General features: G+C 52.9%; 1 protein-coding gene across 2 annotated transcripts in view; it reads right to left on the bottom strand.

The window, feature by feature from the left end:
• Positions 1–1,029: 1,029 nt before the first annotated feature.
• CHST3 (carbohydrate sulfotransferase 3) overlaps positions 1,030–26,374 on the bottom strand; it is a 37,256-nt gene continuing 11,911 nt past the window's right edge. For both annotated transcript variants that reach the window (XM_019444472.2, XM_019444473.2), the window contains exons 2-3: positions 8,758–8,984; positions 1,030–7,288 (exon numbers count right to left, since the gene is read on the bottom strand). In XM_019444472.2, coding sequence (XP_019300017.1) covers positions 5,989–7,288; positions 8,758–8,897 — 1,440 coding nt within the window. In that variant the 5' untranslated portion in view covers positions 8,898–8,984 and the 3' untranslated portion in view covers positions 1,030–5,988. The remainder of the gene's footprint in view (positions 7,289–8,757; positions 8,985–26,374) is intronic.

Genomic DNA, 26,374 nt, shown 5'->3' with positions numbered 1-26,374 from the left:
ATGGCACCTGGCTGGGGGGTGGGGGGGGGGGGGTGGGCGGAGATACTGAGGTTGGAATGTCATGGTACAGGCCTGTATTTTAAGGATTGGGAGGAAAATGGTTTGAGGTTCCCCTCCCCCCAAGGCCTGGCCTGGGTGAAATGGTAGAGGTACATGTCTGAGTTTGGGGGAAAGGGTCCCGTTCCTTCATATTATGCCTCATTCTGTTGTGACCCCCCCTCATTCCCCTCCTCTTTGCTCACCAATGCTCAGCCCTTCTCTGCTTCTTCATGGTTGCTCCTGTCCCCCCCACACCCACACAGCTTTACCAGCTCTGTCTTCCTGGGCTCCAAAATGAACCTTCTCCCTTCTCCTTGGGGAAATGCCTACCAGGTGGCTGTTAGAAGACACAAGGGCCAAAGTCTAATTCGCACCGAAGTTATCACGACTGATAGAGCAATGGAATAACAATTTCAAAGGACTTCATTAAATTTCTTAGCTGAAAGGGTCTTTAGCAATGTCCTCGTGTGGGTTTTGAGACCTTGTGAAGGTCAAGGGAATCTTAGGTGCCATTTCAACATGTGAAGCGGGTCAACATGCAGGTGCTCTTTCAGCTGAATTTTGGAACAATTGCTGTAAACCACTGATTACACTCCCCATTCTCAAGGAAACTAGGGCTCAGATAAGGAAAGTGACCTGTCCAAGGTCATGGGGCCAGAAGTGGCAAATCTGGGACCTGTCCCCAGGTCCCCTGGCCTCTAGCCAATGCTCCTGTCTCTGCCCTGTAATTCCTGGGTATTCATGACTCGGACCTCACCCTTGCAGCCGGCTCCGAGCAATCCTCACCGGCTCTGCCATTCTGGTAACATAAACAACCATCATCAACCGCCCCCTGCGCTTCGCCAGGCTTCCCTCTGTCTGTCACTCTTGGGGGCTTACCTCTACCCTGCTTCATGTGAGAAGTCACCCCTTTTCCTACTGCTGCTAATTTTTTCTTGTTAATTTTTCATTGCTGCTGAGAACAAATGCAAAAGAAAGGCGGAGACACACTTCAGATTTTGCTCATTGCATGTTTTCGTTTTTAATTAAATAAGTCAAGTAAGCCATCAAGTGATGGGTTCACATTCTGTTCCGCAAAGCAGACCCTGAGCGGCGGTGGCCGCCAGCTCTCTGAAGGGCAGCCCCTGCGTTTCCAGGAGACGGCAGATTGTAGCCACGGCAAGGACATCTGGGACACTGATGGCAAGGGGGCAGGAGCAACGTACACACCATTATGTACACACCTTGGCCACACATGGCCACGAAGGGAGTGTCCTGTACCATGTGGCCATGAAACAGGACACAGGGTCGAGGTCTTGGCAAAAAAGACAGAGTTTGCAGGATCCAGGAGGGAGCAGGGGAGCCAGGCGAACTCAGCCTGGAACATACAGACGAGATGGAGACTCCAGGGGTGCCCAGTTCAAGCCCAATGGTAGAGGAAGCAGGGTATTTTCCCAAATGAAATACCTGGTCTACAGTATGAGCTGGGTCCATGGGGCTGGCACTGCATTCATATCCGTGGAAACACATACAACCAATTCGTCCCCCAGGCATATAGTCATGGAATGACAGAGGACACGGAGACCAAAGGATCTCAAAGCTCTTAAGACATCTGAATTTGCCAATTCTGCTTTGTCCTTTCGAGGTAAAGAGCAGCTTCCAGTATTCCTGAAACTGTGGGCAGCTGAGAGGCGATACAGTTGCATTCGGGAAGCCCTGGGCCTTCTGCCTCTTGTCCAGCTGGACCACGTCCTGGGAATTTTCACTAGCAAACCCACCAACCTGGGACCCCTGGATTTCAGCGGGTGCTCCTTTCACTTAGTACAGATCAGCAAGGCCTACTTGGTTTCTGCAGACATGCTTCCCCACCCCCGCCTCTCCCCAACCCAGGAATCCCTCCCCCCAGGACCTGCCTTTGTTCTCAGCCATGGGATTGGGAGCGAGGGATGGCCTCAGAGATGCAGCCGTCTGGTCTTCTGCTCCTGTCCTCCATAATCCAGGCCCTACAGGCAATTAAAATAGGCCCTAATGTGCAAGAGGACCACCAGGGCTGGAAGAGACCTTCCGGGTCGGGACCAGACCACCTGATGCTTCCATCTCTAGACCAGGCCCCCATCTTCTGGGACAGGGATCCCCTGACCTCCTGTTGGATCTCACTCGTCATCAGACAGGGCAAAGGACAGGACAGAGGTGGTGGGGAAAGATGTCACTGGAATGGGTTGGGTGGGCCCTCTGCTCTCAGGGGTCCGGTCGGCAGCTGCCCCATTAGACCGGCCTTTGGCAGTAGCTTCCAGGCTGAGCATACTGGCAGACGGGGAGTAAACTCTTCAGTAAACTTTTTTTTTTCCTATTCATTTAGTTATTTATTTTCAAGTGTGTGTATCACATGAAGGGACCAAAGGCTAGAATTTGTTCATGTCTCTCAATCTCAGTAATAACTTGGTGATAACCCACTGCGGGAGGTGGGGGTGTGCCACAGAGTTGTGAATCTGCTTTCTTTCCTCTCTGTGGGGACTCAGGAACCCTGCTCCCCACCGACTGTTCCCAGAGACCCCTGCCCCCAACCTGGTGCCCTCATCCTCTCCGAGGCTTACAAACAAGGCCAGAGGAGAAGCCAGGAATAGGCAGCAGTGGTGACAGCCTGTGGGTGTTAGACACTACCCTGTCTCACCAAGGCCTGGAATGTTCTGAACTATTTATATAGGCCGGGCTAAAGAGGTCTTCATCAAGAAAAAGAAAATGAGTAAACACTCATTGCTGAATGGGCCTCTTGTTCCGGGGAAGCCGGCAGACCCAGAGGTGAGGCCTCAGCTGCTCCCTCTGTCTGCGGGCAGGTGGATGCCATACAGGGGAGAGGCTCCTGATGGAGCAGTAAGAGTAGAGAAGCCCGGACTGGCCTCACTGGAAAAGGAGGCACTGGCCCAGCTGGACCACCTTCCTCAGCCCAGCTGCCTGCTGAAAACCACAAGTGCGTAACTCCAACCGGGCCCCCCATAGAATAAAGTCAGTAGTCGCCCCCACCCCGTCCTTCCCCAAACCCCGAGGGTTCCCGGGAGCATTGCCGAGTCCCAAGGCAACACTCGCTTGAGTTGTGCCCTGTTTCAGACACCAGGGCAAAGGTAATACAGCAGAAAGGGCCTTAAATGCCGCATCTTCAAATCAACAAGAAGAAACCAAGGTACCTCCCTAAACAACACCCTGGGGCCAGCACAACTCCGTGCCCTTGGTTTTAGTCTTGTGCTCTGAATCGTCTTCGAGTGTCCTTGTGTGTATGGAGTGAGTCAACGGTTTCTAGTATTATTTTGTCTTTCTCGATTTGGGTACAGCTTTGCGTCCCTGCAAAAAATAAGGTATTTTATGTCTCTTCTTTGTCACAAAATAAATAAATTAAGTCAACTTGCAGTGTACAAATTGTCAATGTCCTGAGAAGTCCCAAAGGTCCATTCTCCGCACAGTCCTCGGAGCTCAGGGGTGGAGACCTTGGCCGCAGAGGCATAGGAAGGAAGGAAGAAGTTTGCTGTCCACACCAGGAGGGCCCCAAGAAGAGCCCCAGATGGAGGTACCTGCCTCCGTCCCTGCCCCAGCCCCCACCAACCACAGGTGGGGAACCGTGTGGGGAACAGTGTGGGGAGGGGAAAAACAGCTAGTGCTTCCGGGCTTCCAGAAACATCCTGGTCTCTCTCTGCCCCAGGGTCAAGTTTTCAGAGCTGGAGTCCCTTTGGACCCCAAATCAGAGCCAGCTCCCTGCACAACTTATTTCGGGACTAGAGACCCTAGACTGGAGGCCTCCTTGAACGACTTGAAGTTCACGGAGACCCAGCAGCTCAAATGTGGTGATTGTGAGAGACCCCACAAAATGGCTACAGTCCTCACCGTCTCAAACAGCAGCTTCTGGCTGCTGGGAGGACACACTCCTCCCTTCCCCACGGCAGCACCAGCTGGACTCAGATCCTCTCTTTCCCTCGTGTCCATATTACTCAATCCAAAACTCAGCCCTCTGGGTTTGACAACAGGATAGATCTGACATAGAAGTTGTCCAGGAAATCAGAAACAGCCCTAGTGAACTGGGGCAGCTCTTCGAGTTCTGGGGTGGACTGAGCTCTGCTCCCCAGTTTGGGCTGGGGGTAGAAAAGGACCTCCACTGTGGGGGCATCTGCTGCTTGGCCATAGGCCCTGCCCCCCCAGGAAATGCATTTGGACCTGAAAGAGATGTTCAAATCTGGCCTCGTCTCAGGGAGAGGATGAGGGCTAATTTATGTTGCTTCTGGACACACAGCAAAGAACACTGGTGGTTTCTGAGATTCGTTCCACATGGGGTTCAAACAGAAACGCCCGTGGGGCACTGTGGGTTGCCATGTGGCCGCCCAGGCTCTGGTCCTTCTGGGAAAAGCCTCTTCCTCCTCCTCCTCTCCCTCCAGCAAGAGCCAGAGTGCTCCCTGCTGATCCTCCCAGCCCCCTAAAGCCCAGATTGCTGTCACGCAGCACTTCTGTAGAAACAAAATAAAAAACATAGCCACAAGATACCAAACTATAAATAACTTTAAAAAAAAAAAAAAACCACCCAGATAAAATACCCAGCCTATCCCAAGTTGAGCAACACTTTTCCCAGGGCCCAAAAGGAGGAATTACAGATATGAACATGTAACCATGGTGACCAACCATGAGGCTGACCTCTGTCTCCTGTCTTCTTGGGGGAGGGGTATCCTGATGTGACTTCTCCCCCAAGGGCACTCTGCACTCTTCTGGGCGCTGCCCCACACGAGGCCTGGATGGAAATGGCAGGACTCCTCAGCTGCCTTTTGCCTCCAGTCAGACCTGAGGCAGCCTTCAAATATGGACTCGCTCTCAGGGAGCCAGTGGAGCTGGGCCGGGGCCTTTGGGCTGCAGTCATGTGAGGACTGGCCACATCATTTCAAAACATCCTGCCTGCCAGCAGAGAGGATGTGAATGGGCCAGAGGAGGTAGCCAGGAGAATCTAAGGCGGGCAGGGGCCGCAGACTCGGAGGTTCCGTATCCACCGCTCAGTCCTAAACCTGGTCAGAACAGGGTCATGGCCCATGACTGTGTTTCCTTCCATGTCCCTAAATAATTCTAAAACTGTAACTAAAGGCTGCTCTTTAGGTGTGTGATAGTTCAATTCCGTGGGCATAAAGCAACAGGGAAGCCTGTGGTGGGTATGTGCGTAGGTGTGTGGACTTGTGTTTCTATGATGTTTCTGTGTCTGTCTGGTATATGTAGGTATCTTTTACACGTGTATGTGTGCTTTGTAGTTCTACGCAGGGCTGATGTCAGTGACCCGCACAGCGATTCCATTCATGAAAATACTGAATCATTCTTGGTTGATAAGCCCTGGCTGTCATCCTCTGACATTCTGGGCTGTTCCAGCCCCTCCCCTCAGACCCATGCAGATTCCACACTGGATTGTGTAGAAATCCAGAGACTGTCAGGTGAACAGTGAGTACAGCAGGAGGTCTGACTGCGGCTGGTGGGTGCCCAAAGCCCCTTCGGGTTAAACATCTGGACTCTGGCCCACGGGGTCTACAGGCATTTATGTAGTTTTGGGTGTATGCTTGTGTGTGTGTGTGTGTGTGTGTGTGTGTGTGTGTGAGAGAGAGAGAGAGAGACAGAGACAGTGACAGAGAAAAAAAAGGCTTGTCAAAAGTTCCAGGCCTGCGGGGAGCCTGCTCAGGAGACCTCAGCCCCTCAGGTCTGTGTCTGGCGGCCCTCACGGACGGGCACTGTCCTGTTCTCGGTGAGAGACCCCGGGCCCAAGGCTGCAGTGGGGGAGCTAGCTGGCGGGGGGCCTACTTCTACGGCGGAAGGGCGGCCTGCCCCGCGCGTGGCCGCCGCCCGGCCGCCCGCCCTCGGCGAGAGCCACCGTGTCGCCGCCCGCGGGGGGGACTGGGGGGTGGTGCGAGGAAGGCAGGGCGGGCCTTTCACAAGGAGGGGCGCGCGCGGCCGCGGGCCCCCCTACGTGACCCAGAAGGTTCCGCGCTCCTCCAGCAGGCTGACGGAGCGGTTGGTGAGGGAGGCGGCGTCCCGCGCCAGCCGGTAGCCGAACAGGTGCATGGCTGGGGCGCAGGCGGCCTGCACCACCTGCGCCAGCTTGAAGGGCATGCTGAAGCGCCACTTCTCGAACTGCTCCGAGGAGTTCTTCTGCGTGGAGTAGATGCCGCTGCCGTCCTGGGCCGCCTGCGTGTTCCTCCGGATCCAGTCCTCCACCTGCGCCGTCAGGGGGATGCCGGCGAAGCGGTACATCTCGCGCGCCTTCTGCAGCGGCCAGCGCGCCACGTCCTCGTAGCGCACCAGCATGTAGCGGCCGCGCAGCCAGGCCGGCTGCCGGAGGCCCAGCTCGGCCGACAGCCGGATGCTCTCGCAGTTGCCCCTCAGCCGCTGCACCTCCTCCTCCCCCAGCCGCGCCTGCCCCTCGGCCAGCCACTTCTTCCAGCCCTCGTACTTGCCGGCGAAGGCCACCATGCGGGAGGCCAGCACGGCGCGCGGGTCGCGCACCAGCTGGATGACGCGCAGGTCCAGCCGGGGGTCCTCGGCCAGCGGCTGCAGGAACTCCAGCTGCCGGATGCGCACGGCCTTGAGGGCCATGTGCTCCTTGCGGCGGCAGGCCTCGGCCGCCAGCGTCACGTTGAGGGGCCCGCAGCGGCGGTTCTTGCAGTGGTACTTCTCGAAGACCTTCTTGACGAAGGGCGTGCACACGGGGTCCTCGCACAGGGAGCGGCTGGAGCCGCGGCGGAACATGAACTGGGTCAGGTGGTCCTCCGGCAGGGGGCTGATGAAGTGCTCCAGCACGTACAGGTCGCACAGGAACAGCTGCTTGAGCACGTCGCGGTAGACGAGCGCTGAGCCCGCGGCGTTGGCGCCTCCCGACTCGAAGGACACGGTGCGCTCGATGTGCCACAGCGGCTCGAAGAGGTAGAAGATGTTGCCCTGCTGGTTGAAGAACTCGCCCACGAACGAGGAGCCGGTGCGGGTGGTGGCCATGAGGAGCACGTGGCGCCGCGGCCGGGCCTCGCGGGGTCGGGGTGGCTCCTTGGCCTTGGCCTCCGCCTCCCCCTGGGCCCCGCCGGCGGCCTCCGCTGCTGGCTCTACACCCAGCTGCAGACTGAGGTTTCGCAGGCGGCCCTGCAGCTGGGTGAAGGCTGAATCGAGCTCGCTCAGGGACAGAAGGGACGCATTGTCGGCCAAGATGAGGGCTGGGTCGGTGCTGTTGGCGTCTGCCAGGGGTTGTGGGATCTGCTTCAGCCTGTCTGACACCCTGGGGGGACAGAGGGAAATCGGAGTCAGTGAGTGATGGGGACTCCATCCCTTGGGCACCCCTAAGCACCCTGCAGGGCTGATCACCCAAAGCCTGTCTTAGTTGGGTTTCCCCAGAAGCAGACCATGAGGCAAGGGTTTGGGTGTGAGTAGTTTATTTAGAACATGATCGCAAAAAGAACTGGCAGAGAGGCAGAGAAGAGGGGTGGGAAGAAAAAAGTCGGTCTAGGGTGAGCGGGCTGTCTCTGTGAGCAAACCAATCCCACTAGGGCACCTGGGAGGACACACCTGAGGATTCTCTTGCCTAAGGGATATGAAGCTCCCAGCTGGCCTTGGCTGAGGGCTGCTCCCAGAGGCATTTACTCCCTGCATTCCTGGCTTGCCGATGTACAGGTGGAGAGAAAGTTCTCTGGTGGAGAGCTGCAGAGGCTTGCAGCAGGATCCCGTGGGCACGAACTGGAACAGTTCATGCTGAGAAACCCAGGTGGGGCAGTGACTGCCTACTGCACAGTCCAGTTCCTAATCTATCCATGTGGCTGATGCTTTCTTGCAGGGGTTGTGCTGGGAGAGCAGGTCTAAGAAATCTTTGTACATCCAGCAGGCTCACCAGCAGAGGCACTTACTGCACACAAAGGTACACCGCCAACTCCATGCGGCAGCATTCCCAGTGTAGCTGAGGTGAGTGCACACCCCTGGCGTTTAGCAATACACAACCTGAACAACTGCACGTGGGAGGCAGCACCTGGTAGGCAGCCCCACCTACCAGGTATGTGTGCCAGAACCCTGCCTTTCCATGGGCTCACCCTCATCCATGGCTTCAGGCTGGTATAGGAGGTGTGCTGATAATGTGAGGCTTTATCCTAGCCAAGAAGTAAATTAGTAATAACCATGGTCAGCAAATACTAGATACCAACTGCGTGCAGGCACTGAGTTAATGTTTTACATTTCCTCATTTAATCTTTACTAGGAAGACCCCATTGTTAGCCATATTTTTAAAATATTTATTTACTTTATGTGTGTGTGTTTGAGAGAGAGAGAGAGAACAAGTGGGGAAAGGCAGAGAGAGACACAGAGAGAGAATTCCAAGCTCTGAGCTGTCAGCATGGAGCCCAATGTGGGGCTCGATCCCACGAACCGTGAGATCAAGACCTGAGCCCAAATCAAGAGTCGGACGGAGCCACCCAGGTGCCCCGTCGTTACCCATATTTTACAGAAGAGGAACTTAAGACAGAGAAAGTGATTTTGTCCAAGCTGTCACAGCTAGTGAGGGCCGGAATCGGGATTCCAACCCAAATTGCGTGAATCCAGAGCCCAAGTGTTACCCCTGAGCAGTGATGAGGACGTGCGCAAGACCCACTGCCTGGGCAGGGGAGGGGCCTGGTGATGACTGGTTGAAGAGCTGCCTTTGTAAGACATAGAGCCTCCACCCACCCCTCCCTGATAAGGAAGACGTGTGCTGGCACCCCTCACCTTGATATGATTTTATTTTCCTTTTCAATGAAGACAAAAACCACCACCACAAAAGCCAGGAAAAGGGCATATTTGCTCTTCATCCTCAGGCTGTGCAGAAAGTCCCGGCAGTCCTGGGGGAAAGCGAGTCCTTTCTCCATGGGGAAGGGGTGGGGGGCGTGGGCTCTCAGCTCAGGAGCATTGCTCAGGACCTGGCTCCGCGTCTTCAGGTGGGGGACACCCTTGTCCTGTGAAGAGACAGGTGGTCAGGACACCCTTGTCTGGAGATGAGGAATGAAGAGGGGTTTTCCCACCAACTTCTGAAGGTCGTGGCCCTGCTTGGCAGCCAAAGCCCCAGAGCCACTCTCCCATAGATGAGAGAGCAAATCAAGTCATTTAAAACGCTAGTCAGCCCTTTGATTAATTCCTCCCACTTCCATGAATTTATCCTTTGACCTCACACATAACTCAAGGGCAAGTGCATGGAAGAGTGTTCCATGTACTATAAATGTTTGAAACAAAAGACTACAAATACCAAAAAAAAAAAAAAAAAAAAAAAAAAGATGGAGGTGGACCTATAAACGCTGATGTTAATAGCCTAATATATATATTAGATCCTTCACTTGGGTCCTTCCAAAATCCTTCTCGTGGCCTCAGCCTTTCACGTCTCAGCTTCCGGGAGCAGCCTCCCCCTGACTAGATTAGGGGTCCCCTGGCCCCACTGCCATGCAGACTCCTATTAGTGCCTGAGACTGTCGTAAGGTGAGCCCACTTGTAATGACTTGTTCAATGCTGATCGTCCTTCGTGGAGTGCAGGGAGTTTGTCCAGGCCCCTCATTATCCCTTAGCACTGGGCCAGGCACACAGGACATACTTATGCATGGTTGCCAAATGACAGAGTGGATAAAGGAACAAATGACCCTCAGCGGAAGATGTATATACATTTCTACACACACACACACACACACACACATACCTGTCCTGCATCATGAGCCCGATTCCAGCATAACACCCTTCATCCCATAATCTACCCCTTCTCCTTAAGGACCTTCATCCATGGGATACTATCTGCTCCAAGTTTGGAAAAATCTTATGACCTGGTACAGTGCACCCAGGATCATCTCTCTCCCTCTGGAAAAGGTAGATTTTCCCACAGAAGCAACTGACATTGACGTGAGGGAGAAGGAGGGCAGGAAGGCAGGTCCTAGGGTTGACCTTCATCACATAATGGAAGTGGCTAGAGGGACAGCCAAATCATCTGTCCTTTGGGGAAAACAGTGGGGCAGGGGCTCTGCAATACGAGGAGGCAGATGTGTAACCCGGCAGCCGAGTGGAGGGCCCTGGCTGCACAGGGTAGAGTGGTGCTGAGGCTTCCTGGATGTGGTTGGGTGGAGAGGGGCCCAGGGGGGAAGAGTGGTGTGGGGTCAGCTCCAGGGCAAGTGGAATACTCCTGCCTCTTCCTAATTCTTCCGGGCCTTTCCCCACACACTCATGAAACAACTATTTCCTGAGCACCCACTATGTGCCAGCCTCCGGTCTAAGCACTGGGGATACAAGCAGTGAACAAGCAGACCTGGCCCACAGCCCTCATGGGGCTTACGCTCTGGTTGGAAGGGCCATCTGGAATGATGTGGTAGCTGAAATTTATTGAGTGCTTACCACTCTGCCAGGTGCTGTGTTAAGCACTTGATTGGCATTTCCTCATCAGATCCTTACAGAAGTCCTATTAGGTAGCAGCTCTCCCATTTTACAGATGAGGAAACTGGGGTTGAGAGAGGTTAAATAACTTGTCGAAGATTCCTCCAGCAGCCGCCCTCATCACCCACCTGAGATCAGGTCACTCGAGCCTCTCAGTGCTCCCCAGTCACCCCCACTGTAGCCCATATGGTTGGGCTTTCCAGCGGATGGTCTGTCTGTCCTCCTTTCCCAGACCCCGTGCCCCTTGAAGTAGAGACTAGCATCTAAAATGGTACCCAGAATATATCAGCTGCCAAAAAAACCCCACTACTGATCAAACCTTTCAAAGTTGATGCCTGGCTCAGTGCCTGGCAGGCTGTCAGCATGAGTGCAGAATGACAGAGCCAGGTTCCTCATACACCCTGTTTAGCCCAGGGTGGGGTGTGAGGCCGCCTGTCGCTCTGGAAGGGTGAGACCCAACAGAGTCTGCAGGGCAAAAAGGACTGAAATCTGACTTTCTGCCCTCTCATCTCTTGGCTGAGAGTTGCCTGTGTCTGATGATGTGAGGGAAGCAGAAGGAGCTGAGACCAGAAGTCCTGGATTTTAGTCTTTCCTGCATGTCTGCCATGCTGTGCAACCTTGTATGAATGACTTAACCTCTCTGGGCCTCGGGTTCTTCACCTATAGCATGAAAAACCTGTACATAAGGCTGCTGTGGGGAATGGAATCTGGGGCATGGTAAGCGTTCATTAAATCCAAGAGGGGAGAAAAGGCAGGGGTGGAGTGGGGGGACTTGCCTTCACTGTCGTCTCCCTTCTGGGTCTTTGGTAAGATTAGAAGTTTGGCTGCCTTGATGACAAAGCTCCTGCACCTTCTCCTCCCCTCCCTACCAAGCACGGTTTCTATTTGAGTTGCCATCCCAGTCCCCTCACCCCCCCCCTCCCGAAAAATACAGGGTTCCCAAGAACCTTCTCGGCATTGCCCTAAAAGGAAGAAGCAATGGTGAGGACTCTCTCCCACATGACACACAAGGCAGACTGTTGGCTCCTTTGCCCTGTCCCAGCAGGCTGGCCCTAGCTTTAGCTTTGGAAGCCCAGTGGATGGTGGGCACGCAGGTGAGAGAGGTTTGGCGGTCCCAGGGGGAATGTGGGAGGTCCCCAGACCCAGGAGTCAGGAGAGGAGGTCCCCAGACCCCCAGAGAGGCCAGGAGGTCATAGGGTCATGAAGGAGGAAGACGGGGCCAGGATGGCGGTCACCTGACAGAGCTCTAGGCAGAGGCCGTCAGTAAGAAGTAGGTCTGTGACAGCTGTGAACACTAGTCAAACCTTGGTGCTGCCTCCCTCCCCAAACCCGTGCTGCACCCTTGCTTAGCTCATGGGGAGAACGAAGCAGCTTTTCCTCCTCTTGGGAGATGCCACCTCCCGGGGGAGTACTTGATACCCTCCCCCCACCGCCCCCAACACCCAGCAAGTGATGTGACAGCCAAAGGCAAAGGTGGGATGCCAGCCAAGGTCCCGTTTCCAGGGCACCAGGGCCAAGAGTGAAGGAGGCCAGAAGCACAGGCCAGCCCAGCTCTGCCTGGATGCAGCAGGTGGTAGGACAGCTGCCCTTGGCCCTGTTATACCCAGTGCTCAGCTCTGGAGTCCTCCTCCGGAGCCCTTCCCTGACCACCGACCTCACACTGACCATCTCCCCTCCCCCATCATTTCCCTTCTCAGCATCCTGCTTTATTTCCTTCCTGGACCGAAATGTGCTTGTTTCTTGCCTATTTCAGCCCCTGGAGTGGGTTCCATGAGAAGAGAGCTTTGTCGGTCTGTTCCACCTTCGTTATTCTGTGCCCAGAATCCCAGTGCCCTAGTCTGGGTGTGTACTGGGCACAGGACAGGTGCTCCGTAACACTTGTTGAATGAATGGATGAATGGATGAATGCCTTTTCCAAAGCATTTAGCCCACCGTGAGGTGCTTACTCATTCTACGTGGATGGGAAGTATGGAGAAGAGAAAGCAGGTGTTTCCTAAATGAGTGAACCGTGCACGTGCTATGAGCATGTGCATGTGTGTGCTGAGTGTGTGCCCTGAGTGTGTACTAGAAGGATGTGCTGAGTGTGTACTACAGGCCAATACTACAAGTGCGTACTATGGGCAAAACTTCAAGCTTTGGGGTTTCACATACATCGGTCTCTGGAATTATCATTATCAATCTGGGATGTCATTTGGGGATGAAGAAACTGAGCCTCGGGGCTTTCAGTTCAAGCCTGTATAGCTATGTGCTAATGATGGGAGGGCAGAAACCCGCCACGGGTAGCCCAGGCAAAGCTTCGTGAGGGAACACCGAAAAGGAAGTGGGCCGAGCTGAGGCCCTAACTCTAGGCACCGGCTTTCCTGCCCTCCTCTTTCCTCAGGGGCCTTTCTGCTCAGGCCTCCCTCCTGCCTGGCAAGGGGCCCTCACTAGACAACAGTTGTCTACTTGGATGCCTCCCAGCCTCCCCCTGCCTCCCCTAGGAGGAGGTGGGGTCCTAGAGTCTGCTGTGAATGGAGCTCTGATAAGGGACGGGCCCTGCCAGGCATTGCATCAGGCAGCAAAACTCCCCTCCCCTCACTTGCTGGGCCCAGGAGTGCAGTGGGGGCTGGGCCACAGCGGTCATAGGCCCCGATCCCACAGCTGCTCCAGCAGAGGAAGAGCCACCCAGAGAAGAGAAGCTGAGGGACGGGGGGGCTCCGTGGGAGCCGTGAAGCCCACTGTGGGGAACTCTACACCAACAACCCGTGGGCCACAGCCCTGGGGGGCCAGGAGGTGCCCCAAGCGTGCCATGCCACCAAAGCCCATAAGGAGGGTTTCTGTGAGTTGTCTCCGAATCCCCCAGAGAGCAGGACAGAGGGCAGGGCAGGGAGGAGGAGTTCAAACGCCGGCCTGCCCATGAGGTAGGTGATCTTTGCTTGGAGAACGCAGAAGCCCAGCCAGGGGCCTGTCCAAGCTAGGTTCCATTCCACATCAGCAAGGATGGCTTGGGAAGGACCAAGGCCCCCCTGCATCTCAAGCTTAGTGTCTAACAGGAGAGTAAATGCCTAGGGGGGCTGCTAGATGCATCAGGGAGTGAAGGAAGAAGGGAAGGAATAAAAGAATGAAGTGAACGAACGTCTGGCTGATGCTCCCTGCTGCAGCTTGGGGCTGTCATTACTCCTCGGGCTTGCTCACATTCCAGGGCTCCAGCTTCCTCTCCCAGGAACAGACCCCTCTGTGACTTCCTTACGGGCGTGCGCTCCGCCTCAGCCAAGACAGAGACAGAGTAGAAGCAGCCCACGGTGAAGGTGTGTATCACCTGAGCGGCCATGGACAGCCAAGAACTTGTGAGAAGCTGAGGGCCACAGCCACAAGGTGGACCATGGGGCTGAGGGCCAGCCTGGTGGGGGCAGGGCTGCCACAGACTCTCGGGGAGCCCGCCCTGTTTCACTCTGTGGGGATGAGGGGGAACACACGCTCTACCCCCATTTGAGAGTCGCTTCATCGGGGCCTGCTCAGCCCTGTGGGCAAAACATCCTGCGTAAAACCCCAGAGCCTGTGTAAAACAGGTTCGTGAAATACAGGGCCCCAGAGAATGGTCCCAGGCCTCCCTGTCAGCAAAGACACTTCCAGCACCTCTCACACTGAACCTGGGGCCCTGGGCTGGGTCGGAGCTGAGTCCTGCTCTGGGCTTTGCTTCACTTGCCCAGACAGGGGCTCCAGTGGAAGCTGGTGTCCCGGATGTCCAAAAGAAATCTGTCCTGCATACCACCCCATGGATCATGAAAGAACATGGCTCTTGCCCTAAAACTGCAGAATGTCAGGACTTGGTGATTTTCTTATCCACCCTTCCTCATTTTTCATCTGTAGAAATTCAGGCTCAGAGAGACCAAGGCATACAAAGTAGATGGTGACAAAACTCGACTACGTAGGTCTCCTGTCTCGCCGGCTAGTGCTGGCCCTGCCCCGCTTCATCGGTCTGACTCTCACAGCTCGGCCCACTTAAGAAGCATCTGTACAGGGATGGCAATACGTGGCACACGTCACCACTCAGCAGCCCTGCGCCCGAAGCAGACATCAGTAATCAATCAACGTCCCCTTTTCAGCTAAGACTGGATGTAGCCTCACTTCTCACTGCAATGCCAATCCATTCGGGTCATCATGTGAGATAAAACCAATTTGCCCTCCCAACTTTACAGGATCCTTCCTGGCTACCAAACAGAATTCCTCACCACCCCTTTGTTTGGCATGCTACGATCTGACATCACCCTGCGATGCCAGCCCAAATTCCAGGTCTCCTCTTACATAAACCTTCTATTCAAGCACATGTGCCTTGTATATCTATCCTCCAAGCCTTTGATTTAGTCCATAAAGCCCTTTACTGAACAAAACACCGCAGGTTATAATTAATGGTGAGGTTACTAAGAATAGTTAAGGCACCGGGGCGCCTGGGTGGCGCAGTCGGTTAAGCGTCCGACTTCAGCCAGGTCACGATCTCGCGGTCCGTGAGTTCGAGCCCCGCGTCAGGCTCTGGGCTGATGGCTCGGAGCCTGGAGCCTGTTTCCGATTCTGTGTCTCCCTCTCTCTCTGCCCCTCCCCTGTTCATGCTCTGTCTCTCTCTGTCCCAAAAATAAATAAAAAAACGTTGAAAAAAAAAAAAAAAAAAAAAAAGAATAGTTAAGGCACCAAAATTTGCTAAAAAAAAAAAAAAAGGCCTTTTGAAAACAACTGGAATGGACGCAAGGTTCTTAGAATTCCACCTTCTCCCTCACTTGGCTTGTGCTTCCATGAACGAGAGTGGAGGCGGAGTTACAGAGAGCCTAGGAAATTGCACAGAACCACTGCCAATCCATTCCATACCACAGCTGGCAAAGATCTTTGCACGGCTAATTTTATATTATTACTCGCATGCCTTTATATGTTTTTATGAATAAGAGCCAAAATTTAAAAAGTCTTAGGGCTTCCCCACAAAATGTTTTTTTGGGTTCTGGGAAAATTGGGGCAAGCCCACTGGAGTGCGTCTTGAGTGTGAACATAATCTGCTAGGGGAACAACGGCAGAAAAAGGCTGAGGCCAATTGCCTAAAGCATATAAGGGCAAATCAGAGTAATGCATGGTGCCCGTTTTCTCACATATCAGATCAGAGGACAACGTATTCTGGAATATACTGTGCAGGTCAAAGGATGGGGAAACGACTAGCAGGGACCTGGTGCCCATCACGTGCCCACGTGCCCTCCACCTTCGCCAGCCCGTCGAGGCACATGACCCAGATCGGATCAGTGGGACGTAGGTTAAAGTGACGTGAGCCGCGTCAAGGCCTGGTCCTCCAGATGATCCCACACATTCCTCAGGCCCTCTCTTCTCTTGCTGTGGCAACACGGGAGGCCACATGTTCCAGCTGGCTGAGCACAGATCCTGAGCTGCTGCCTGGAGAGCCCCCCAACCTGAGCCAGATGTAGCGTAAGTGAAAAATAAGGCTTTGTTGGGTGTAGCCACTGAGATGGGGGGTCTGACTGTTACTGCAGCACAGGGTGTTCTGTCCTGATACGTAGGACCCTCTTGTTGATAGGAGTATCCTTTTTTTTTTTTAAATTTTTTTTTTAACGTTTATTTATTTTTGAGACAGAGAGAGACAGAGCATGAACGGGGGAGGGGCAGAGAGAGAGGGAGACACAGAATCGGAAGCAGGCTCCAGGCTCTGAGCCATCAGCCCAGAGCCTGACGTGGGGCTCGAACTCGCGGACCGTGAGATCGTGACCTGAGCTGAAGTCGGACGCTTAACCGACTGAGCCACCCAGGCGCCCCTGGGGAGTATCCTTTTTGAAGGACAATTTGGCAAAACCATCACCAATTTTAAAAAATTTAATTTATTTGAGAGGGAGAGAGAGAATGGGAGAGAAAGGTAGGGGGAGAGAGGGAGAGAGAGTGGGAGAGAAAGGTAGGGGGAGAGAGGGAGAGAGAGAATGGGAGAGAAAGGTAGGGGGAGAGAGAGAGAGAGAGAGAGAGAGAGAAAACAGGGGGAGAGGGGCAGGGGGGAGGGAGAGAGAGACCCTTAAGCAGCCTCTATTCTCAGCACAGAGCCCAATGCAGGGCTCAATCCCACGACCTTGGGATCATGACCTGAGCCGAAATCAAGAGATGGATGCTCAACCGACTGAGCCACCCAGGCGCCCCAAACCATTACAGTTTTAAATATGCACTCCTGGGGTGCCTGGGTGGCTCAGTCGGTTAAGCGTCCGACTTCGGCTCAGGTCACGATCTCGCGGTCCGCGAGTTCGAGCCCCGCGTCGGGCTCTGGGCTGATGGCTCAGAGCCTGGAGCCTGCTTCCGATTCTGTGTTTCCCTCTCTCTCTGCCCCTCCCCCGTTCATGCTGTGTCTCTCTCTGTCTCAAAAATAAATAAACGTTAAAAAAAAAATTAAAAAATAAATAAATAAATAAATACGCACTCCTTTTTACCGAGCAATACCACTTCTAGAAATTAATCCTGCAGATAACACTTGCAGATACACTGCACAGTTACAAGGATACCCACAACAGTAAACTGTTTCTAATGGCAAAAGGCTGAACATAACCTTAGTGTGTGTTAATAGGCAAAAAAAAAAAAAAAAAAAAAAAAAAGAAGAAAGAAAGACCCACCCCCAAAACAAAAAACTAGTTAGATAAATGATGGTACCTTTATCAGCACAATACTCTGTGCTGATTAAAAAGAAAGAGGCAGCTCTCTATGGGCTGATGTGAAATGCTGTTCAAGATATGAGTGATACAAGCAAGGAGCAAGAACATGTGAGGTATTACTACCATCTGTGGAAAATCGGGGGTGGACATGCGCAAATGCTGGTACACAGAACGCCTCTAAGAGAGAAAAACAAGAAACTGGCAAGAGTGGCTGAGGGAAAGTGGGAAACGGGGGCGGGAATGGGGACCCACTTTTCACGGATACCTTCTCGTATTGCTTGAATGTGTTACCATGTTAATTACCCTTTCCAAATAAAAAAAAGGAAGTGGTTATGAAATAAACTGGAATAAAAAAGTATATGGAATTGTATTCTAATCCACTGCCTGCTACACAGTTAGTGCTCAACATGTACTTGATCGACCAAGTGTGTCTAAGAAGCTCTGGGAGAAACTTAACCCAGCAGGAGGAAGAGGGAGCCCTGACAAAGATGGTGACTGTCCCAGGTTTCCAGTATCTTAAACCGAAGAACGCTGTTAAGCTGAGGACAGCAAATAATTCTCAACCCACGAGCCAAAGCCATGAGCCGAAGATTGGTATTGACTGCCTAGAGCCCTGTGAGAAGACTGAGGTCAAGCTTGTTTTCCATGAGAAAGAATGTGGTGGTTGATTAGTGATGTCTGCCACGTGTGTAAGAGGGGAACGGGGTGACACGTGTGTCACATATTGGCCATTCCTACTTCAGGAGGAGCAGCCTAAGAAGGCTAGGAATCTTCTGGGCCATGGAGTTCTTTTCCTCCCTCATTCCGTATGTGCCCTTTGATTTCTGTTTTTGGTCATGCTCGTTACTACAAAGGGCTGTGTTCATTTGCGGGTTTGGGGGCTTTTGTTAGTTTTATTGATCAGCAACCTTTCAACCAGAAATGTGTGCCAGTATGTATACACGCATACGGGCACATCATAGGTGAACACGCTCAGGAGAAGCCTGTGGCTGCAGCGGGGGGGACTGGGGGTGCCCCTCAATATGGTCACACAGCTTTCCCACCTCACTCTGTGCCTTTGTGAAGAGAAGTCCACAACAGCATTTCGGAGATCACCGGGGAGGAAAAATTCTCAATACATAAGCCCAGGACCCCCTTCTTGCTCTATCCTACTTACTGAACTTCCTAACGGGACTCCAGAACGTTCTGTGCCCAGAAAACCTCCAAGTACAGGACAGGATGGACAGAATTTCTTTTGCTCCCTATTCTTCCAACCCTCCTGGCTTTTGTGCAGAAGAAACAGAGTTTGGATCCTCTGGGGTACTTGTAGTCCTACAGTTTCCTCAAGCCCCCATATAATGGTGCATTAGCAGTAGGAAGGGGCTTTATTCCTTGTGACAAAAAAAAAAAAAAAAAAAAGGGACCCAGCCTCTTCTCTTTTTCACCAGGGAGTTCTGCCCACCATCCAACCAGTACTGCATCTGTGGGGGGCAGCCAGGGGTAGGAGAGAGAGGGGCAGAGGGGTCCTAGCCCACACTGACTTCTGCTATGGTCTGAGCTGATCTATGGCCACGTCGGAGCCTATCTGTACCCGGCCCTGGGAAAGGAGAGTCTGAGGGTGGGGAGAGGTCCAGGCAGTCAGCTGCCTACTCTGAACACTGGACAGAGGACCCTGGACTTAGAATCCAAGTTGGATCGGGTCCCTCTTCTCCCACTCACTCTGGTGACCGTGGGCAAGGTATTTAACTGTTCTGAGCTGTTGCGAGCATCGGATAAGCTTGTGGGAGACTCTGCATACAGGCTGGTCTTTATAAGCCAGAGCCTACCATGCTAGGAGTGCTGTTGGTGTGCACTCCCCTTGAGCATCTCTCGCTCAGCTGGGGTGTAGGCTGCTGCAGGGGAAGGGTGCGGGTGGATTCATTGCTTTTCCTGTGGGACCAGCCCAGACAATCCTTGCCTACTGTAGCCGTTGCTGCCCCTGTGACTACTGGTCACTAGAAAGCATTATTGGGAGGGACACTCATGCAATGCACCAGGCCTCAGGCCTGAACATGGCCATCGCCAAATAGTTTCAGGCTTCCCAGCTGGGAGGGCAAGTCAATTTCAACTCCTGGGCCAAGGCTGATAAATTGGAAGTGGCTGCCCAGCGCGCTGTATCTGAAAAAGTACGTCTCACAGGAGAAGAGTGCTATCTGTGATTGCTTGGTGACGTCTGCCATGGCTAGAGGGACAGCATGGCTCTTGGGCCTTTGCTAAGAGTCAGCCTGCGCTCTGCTTGGTAGCAGGTGAGAGTCACCTGGCTGGGGCAGGGGTTTGGGGGAGGAGGTGTTCAGAAGTTACTGAGGCCTGGGTCCCACCCCCAGAGATTATGAGTGAATTAGTCTGGGTATGGCTTGGGCATTGATTGTTTAAAGCTCCGCAGGTGGTTCTAACCTAGAATGGGCAAGGACTGAAAGCCAGGCTTTAGCCCATCCAGCTTGCTTAAGGAGCACCTGCCTGTGGCACCAGCTCAGGAGCAAGACCAGACTGGTGGTTATGGGGGGGTGCGGGAGGGAGGGTTGCTGATCCCTTGCTGACCAGGGACAGATGGCCATGCCAGGTGAACAGGTCTGTGTTCCTTGTTTCACTCAGGACACAAGCACTTGGGGGAACTTCTAGGTCTGTGTTGGAGCAGTCCATTTGAAACCAGCTCCCCTAAACCATGGGATACTACTCAGCCATAAAAAGGCATGAACTGGGGTTCCTGGATGGCTCGGTGGGTTAAGCACCAGACTCTTGATTTCGGCTCAGGTCATGATTTCACAGTCATGACTTCGAGCCCCAAGTTGGGCTCCGTGCTGAGTGTGGAACCTGCTTGGGAGTCTCTCTTTCCCGCTCCCTCTGCCCCTCCCATTTCCCCTCAAAATAAATAAACTTAAAAAAAAAAAAGGCATGGATTATTACTACACACAACTTGGATGCATTCCAGGGGTACTGAGCAAAAAAAAGCCAGTCTCAAAAGGTTACGTACTGCATGATTCCATTTATATAAAATTCTAGAAATGACAAAACTGTAAAGACGGAAGAACAGATTAGTATTGTCAGGAGCTAAGTTAGGGGTGGGGGCGGGAGGGACGTGGTTAGGGCTATAAAAGGCAACATGAGGGATCCTTGCGGGGCTCTGTCTCGACTGTCAGCGTCACTGTCGGCCCCTGCTTGGCCCAGAGCAAGTCTGTGTCGTGATCTTGTGTAAGACTTTTGTACGATGTTACCATAAGGGGAACTGGGTAATGGTTCATGGGATCTTTCTGTTTTACTTCCTAAAATTGCATGTATACCTATAATTGTCTCAAACCTCAAAAAATTTAAAAATTGGGGACTAAGGAGTAGACTTGTCACGATGAGCACCGGGTGATATACGGAATTATAGTATCACTGTATTGTACACCTGAAACGAATATAACACTGTGTGTCAACTAAGTAGACTTTAAAACTTAGACAATTTAAAAAGTTTAATTGAACAGCAAAAGAAAGGAAACTGGCTCTCACCACAGAGGCAGGGTTGAAAGAGGTCTTTGAAAATGCAGCTAGAGGTGGGTAAGAAGCCTGAGCAGAAACGGTCTTCCTGGGGGCAGGAGAGTGAACCGGTTGAATCCAAACTGGAACTCTGAGTCTGGCTTTTTGTAGAACCATGAACTGGTGACCCCCCTGGGATCTATTCATGTGCAAGGATAAACCTTGGGGGCTTTTTGCGGGGCAGGCTGAGTGAGGAAGTAGAACCTGATGAGGAAGCCCCATCCTTACAGTAGGAGAAAGCAAAAGAGGGAGGCAGGACTGGAGGGACTGACATGGTCTGTAACCACCACCACCCCCATCAGCTGGAAGGCCTGGCTTCCCAGTGGAAGAGACGCTGGGAACAGGCACAGGGTCCAGGAGAGGCCACACAAGACTCGGTGTGCAAAGAGTGCTGCCACAGGGCCCGGACCCCCGGGAGAGCTCAGCAGGGCCTTCCCAACTGTGTAACACGGGCACTCACGGTTTGTGAGAATTGGGCACGCCCCTGGCTGCTTTAGGGCCATTCTGCAGCTCCCAGGCAAGAAGGAGCAGGAGAAGGGTTTGAAGAACTAAGGTAGAACTTGTAACAAGTTAAAAGTCTAGGGAAAGCACCTAGGGAACCTCTCTGGATGATAAAGGCTCACATTGGACAAGTTAATTCATTTGCAGAGTGCTGGGCCAAGCAGGGGCCGAGGCACTGGGAACAGAGTGGGGAAGAGACAGCCTGCACCCCAGGGGAGCTGAATACTAACAAGTTAACCCTGACCAGAAACAAGGCACCTCACACATATGTGTTTAGTCCTCAGGACAACCCTACAGGAAGGTAGGGCAGTACCTTTCTAGGTACTGATCACTATCCCCACCTAGGCCAGGAGAGGCCAAACAACCTGCCCTCAGGCACAAGGGAGAGCTGGGGTTTGAACCCAGGCAGTCTGGCTCCACAGTTCACGAATGCAACCACTATGCTGAATCACTGAACAAACGGGTTTAGCCAAAAGGTGGGAGGCATATAGCAGAGGGCAGCTGAGAGTTCTAGCTGGGACTGGTCTACCAGGACCTGTCACCTACTTGCTGTGTGACTCTAGACAACCCTCTAGACCCTCTGTTTGTCTCACACTCCTCAAAGAGACACACGCGACCTCAAATAACAGGGTTCTTAGAGTCTTGGAAGAAACATCCTTTGAAGGCACAAGGCCACTGCCGGCCTCCCAGGAAATAGGAGCCTGCTGGCTGTCCCAGATAAGCAGCTGGTGCTGGCTGCGGGTGACATTGAGTGGAAGCTGCTCCTGCCCAACCCTGTGGTTCTGAACAGGGGCTGGTCTGCTGAAGTAGGGCCAGATCCTAGAGACTGCATGACCTTGAAAGATGGCGTCATCTCCTCAGCAGAGGAGACCGGGGACAGTGCCCGTGGGCACCATTCCTCCAGAATCAAACGAAGTTCAAACAGGGCATTCCACTGGGGGACAACCTGGCCCACCCTAGCTTTCCTCCACCCGCCCGCCCACCCCTGCATATATTCTCCCTGGCCAAATGGACCCCACCATTAACAAAGGACACCAGAAAGAATGGGTCGCAGCTTGGATTCAGACCCATGTCTGTCTGGCTGCAAAGAGGGGCAGTGCAGTGAGGTGGAGAGCACACTGAGTGAGGGGTCCGACACACCTGAGCTCTTCCTGTTCCAGCTCTGTCACCCACCAGCTGTGTGACCCCAGGTGACTGTCTCACCTCCCCGTGTCTCACCTGTAAAACAGGTAGTAATAGCCCTGTATTCATTTCCTATAGCTGTTGTAACACCCGACCATCAACTCGGTGGCTTCAAACAACACCTATGTATTACCTTAAGGGTTCTGAATGTCAGGGGTGCCTGGGTGGCTCAGTCGGTTGAGCATCTGACCTCAGCTCAGGTCATGATCTCACCGTTCATGGGTTCGAGCCCCATTGTCTGGCTTTGCACTGAGAGCACGGAGCCTGCTTCAGATTCTGTCTCCTCCTCTCTCTGCCCCTCCCCCCGCTCACGAATGCGTGCTCTCTTTCAAAAATAAATAAATGTTTAAAAAAAAAAAAAAAAAGAGTTCTGAATGTCAGAATTCCAAGGTCAGTTTGGACTAAAATCAAGGTGTCAACAGGCTTTCATTCCTTCCAGAGGCCTGAGGGGAGAATCTGCTTCCTTGCCTTTTCCAGCTTAGCTTCTAGAGGCTTCCTGCTTTCCATGGCCCATGGCCCCCTCATCCATCTTCAAAGCCAGCAATGGCTGGTTGAGTCTTTTTTTCTTGAGGCATCACTCTGACTTCCGTTTCTATAGTCAAATCTCCCTTTTTTTAAAAAAAAAATTTTAATGTTCATTTATTTTTGAGAGAGAAACAGACAGACAGACAGAGCAAGAGTGGGGGAGGGGCAGAGAGAGAGGGGAGACACAGAATCCAAAGCAGGCTTCAGGCTCTGAGCTGGCAGCATAAGCCGACATGGGGCTCAAACCCATAAACTGCGAAATCATGACCTGAGCTCAATTCGGACACTTAACCAACTGAACTACCCAGGTGGCCCTCAAATCTCCCTTTTATCAGGACCCTTATGCTTACATTGGGCCCACTGGATAATCCAGGGTATCTCCCAGATAATCTCCCTATCACAAAATCCTTAACTTCGTCACACTGCAAAGTCCCTTTACCATGGGGAAGTAACACATCCAGAGTGGGGTTCATGTGTAGACCTCTTTGGGGAGCCATTATTCAGCCTCCCACAAGCACCTACCTCATAAAATGGGTACTACAAGTTCAATGCTTAGCACAGTGTCTAACCAATAGGAGGCTCCACTGGGAATGAGAATCACTCTGAGAGCTTTTATAAAACATCAGGGCCTAAGATTCACTCCTGAAAATCCGGGGTGGAGTGAGCTGCACACTGAAATGTTTATAAGCTCCTTGGTGACTCTGCTCGGCAGCCAGGGATGGGGTTGACCATAATAAGCATTGAGCCCATGTCAGCAGCTAGTCTCACTCCCCACAGCTACTTAGCACTGAGCCTCCCTGCCCAGCAGCTGTTCAATAGATGTTTGTTGAATCACACTGAACTAAATCACTCCTGGGGCCCCAAACTACCCCTGGGAAGGGATAGGAAGGGTGAGAGGGTCTCTCACTGCTGCATCAGGGCCTGAAGAATGAGGTTCTGTGGGCAGAGGCCAGCACTGGAATCAACTTCACACCCAGAAATGGCTGCCTGGGGGGGGGGGGGGGGCGGGGGGGGGGGCCTGGAGTCCTTCCTCCTCCCCAAAGTCCAGTCAAGGGGGCCGTCCTGGGCTGAATCCAGTCATCAACGGGCCATTGTTAATGGAACAGAGGGGCTCTGTGCCCATTTAACACTTCCCTCCCTCACGAGGCTGCTCCCAGCTGAGGGCTGGCTTCTAGAGGATTGCAAGACTGGGGAGGGGGCCCCAAGGCTGTGAAGGGGGAGGATTAGGCGTGGGGGCTGAGAGTTCCCTGGTTGGAGGAGCAGAAGCAGCGTAAAACATTAGGCCAGTCTCAGAAGTCAGCAGGGCTGGGAAACCCCAGTGCTGATGCGCGCTCAGTTACAGTGTCAGGACGAGGTTCTGGTGAAAGTTGGGAATCCAGCGACAGCCAGTGAAACCCACCAGACCCCAACCGGAGTGGGAGGAACAGCTTTCCCCATGGGGTGGTCATGCTTGACTTACCTTCTTCCCTTTAAAAAACCAGAAAGGTGAATTCTGCATAGTAAATGGCACCTTTCATTCCCTATAGAAGAACAGTGTTTTCAAAAGGGCTGGGAGGGTTTTATGTTCTGTGGGTTTGGGATTTAAGAGGCAGGTAATTCAACCAGGGCTGGGCATAAATGTCCCTTTGCTTAGCAGACCTTTTCTGCATGTGGCACTTGACATTAATAGAGTAAGCTGGATTTCAGGAGGGTGGCATTTAAGATCCCAAAGATAGTGCCTGACCAGCACCTTCAAAAATGCCAGAGACCTAATTCTCGTGTTAGCCATCGGCAATTCTCATCTGTTGAATAAAGCAAGTCCTCTGGAAGTCTCTGCCAGGAAGCACCTTGCTTTAAAAAACAATCTAGGCTGGTCGGATCTCAAAGCGGGGTCCGGGGCCAGTGGCAGCAGCAGCTGGGAACTTGGTGGAAATGCACATTCTCGGGCCCTTCCCCAGACCTCTTCAATCAGAATCTCTGGGGGGGCGTGTCCAACAAGTTCTGCAGGTGAGTCTGCTGTAAAGTTTGAAAATCACTCTTCTAGAGCAATACTTTTAAAACTCCAGCCTGCCATCACTTTGGTAGGTCGGCAAACTTTTTTGTAAAAAATAAAATAGAACTGTATAGAACCGAAAATATCAGAGTGCACGTGTCATAAAGATACACACGGGTTTCGTAAGAGTTTTGTTTCAGTTCTGCGTATCTTTGAGGTTTTAGTCTGAAGGTTAATAAGCACTCTTCTGGAGCCGGTATGTACCTATTTCAGCTGGCTCCCCTTTTGTAAGGGGTCTGAATTAGGAGGCTGTAAAGATCACAGCGTGTGAGTTCCCTTCCCCCACACAATGCCCTCACGGAGGCCTTGAACAATAAGAGGGACTGCTTTGGAACACGGCCTCCTTACAACACTGGCCTAAAACTTAAACTAAATTGTGCATTTCCCCATGTTTGTAAAACCTTCTCTCCACCGCCCCCTCTTCCATGTACATGTGCCCGGAGAAGTATGTGGATGAAATAACTAGCTGGTTACATCTGGGTGGTGGGACTGGCGGCGGAAGGGGGGGAGGGGGGGGAGTTGTTGCTTTCTTCTCTGCATTTGTCCATTTTACTTGAATTTTGCACACTAAGCATCTATTTTGCACACGATTATAAAAACTATAAAGTCAGTACTTAAAAAATAACAAAGCTGAGGGTCCATTACTGGGTGGAAACAGAGAAAAGGCATTCCCACGGGAGGGCAGGCAGAACCCAGGGGTCATCCCCTCCCTCATGTGTCTGGCCAAAGTCTATCCTAAGGCTGAGGCCAAACCCCACCTGTCCCCAGAGCCCTCCTTGATCCAGCCCCCACAGCCATCAGCCATCATCAGTCCCCCAGAGTAAAAGCACTGCCCCCTCCCACCCCCACACATATGCCACCTTCTCCTCCTTAGAAAGCCTTTCTGCTACTCCTGGTCCTCATGCCAGCCCTGTGCGCAGTCTGGATCCTTACCGCCATCCTTGCCTTCATTATCCAGGTGAGAAAGGAAGGTTCAGAGAAGGTAAGCAACTTGCCCAAGGTCACCCAGCTAGAGATGGAAGGCCACGAAGTGAAAGGCGGGGTCGGCTTACAGCAATTCTCTAGCACGTTGCTCTCCTGGCACTATTTATTTCTCTGCCTTGCTCCATTCATATATATTAAAGTTAACGTTCGCTATATAAGCACCACATAAACATGTAAGGAAAGGAGGAGGGATGAAGGGAAGGAAGGGGGAGAGAGGAGGGGAGGGGAGCAAGGGAGGCCTAGGTCACACTCAGTCACACTCCAAATGGCAGTGGAGAAGGGTCGACCTGTTTATGTGAGCCCCCACGCCCAGGGGACTCTGAACATGCAGTCTGGCCAAGAGGCAGCATGTCCGGTCCGATCACCATGGTCAGGCCCTGACCCCACAGGCCACAGCTGCAGACCCCAGCCCAGCCAGGCAAGAGGGGAAAATGGAGAGGCGGCAGCTGGGAGCACAGAAGAATGCTCCCCTGGAAGCTGAGGGGCCATGCTGGGGCTGGAGGGGATGAAGGACGTGGGAGCCTTT

This window comes from Panthera pardus, unplaced genomic scaffold (assembly GCF_024362965.1).
Source record: "Panthera pardus isolate Hobbes unplaced genomic scaffold, ASM2436296v1 HiC_scaffold_22, whole genome shotgun sequence".
Taxonomy (NCBI): domain Eukaryota; kingdom Metazoa; phylum Chordata; class Mammalia; order Carnivora; family Felidae; genus Panthera; species Panthera pardus.
Note: the sequence above shows the minus strand (reverse complement) of the source record. Positions and strands in the feature narration are given on the sequence as shown.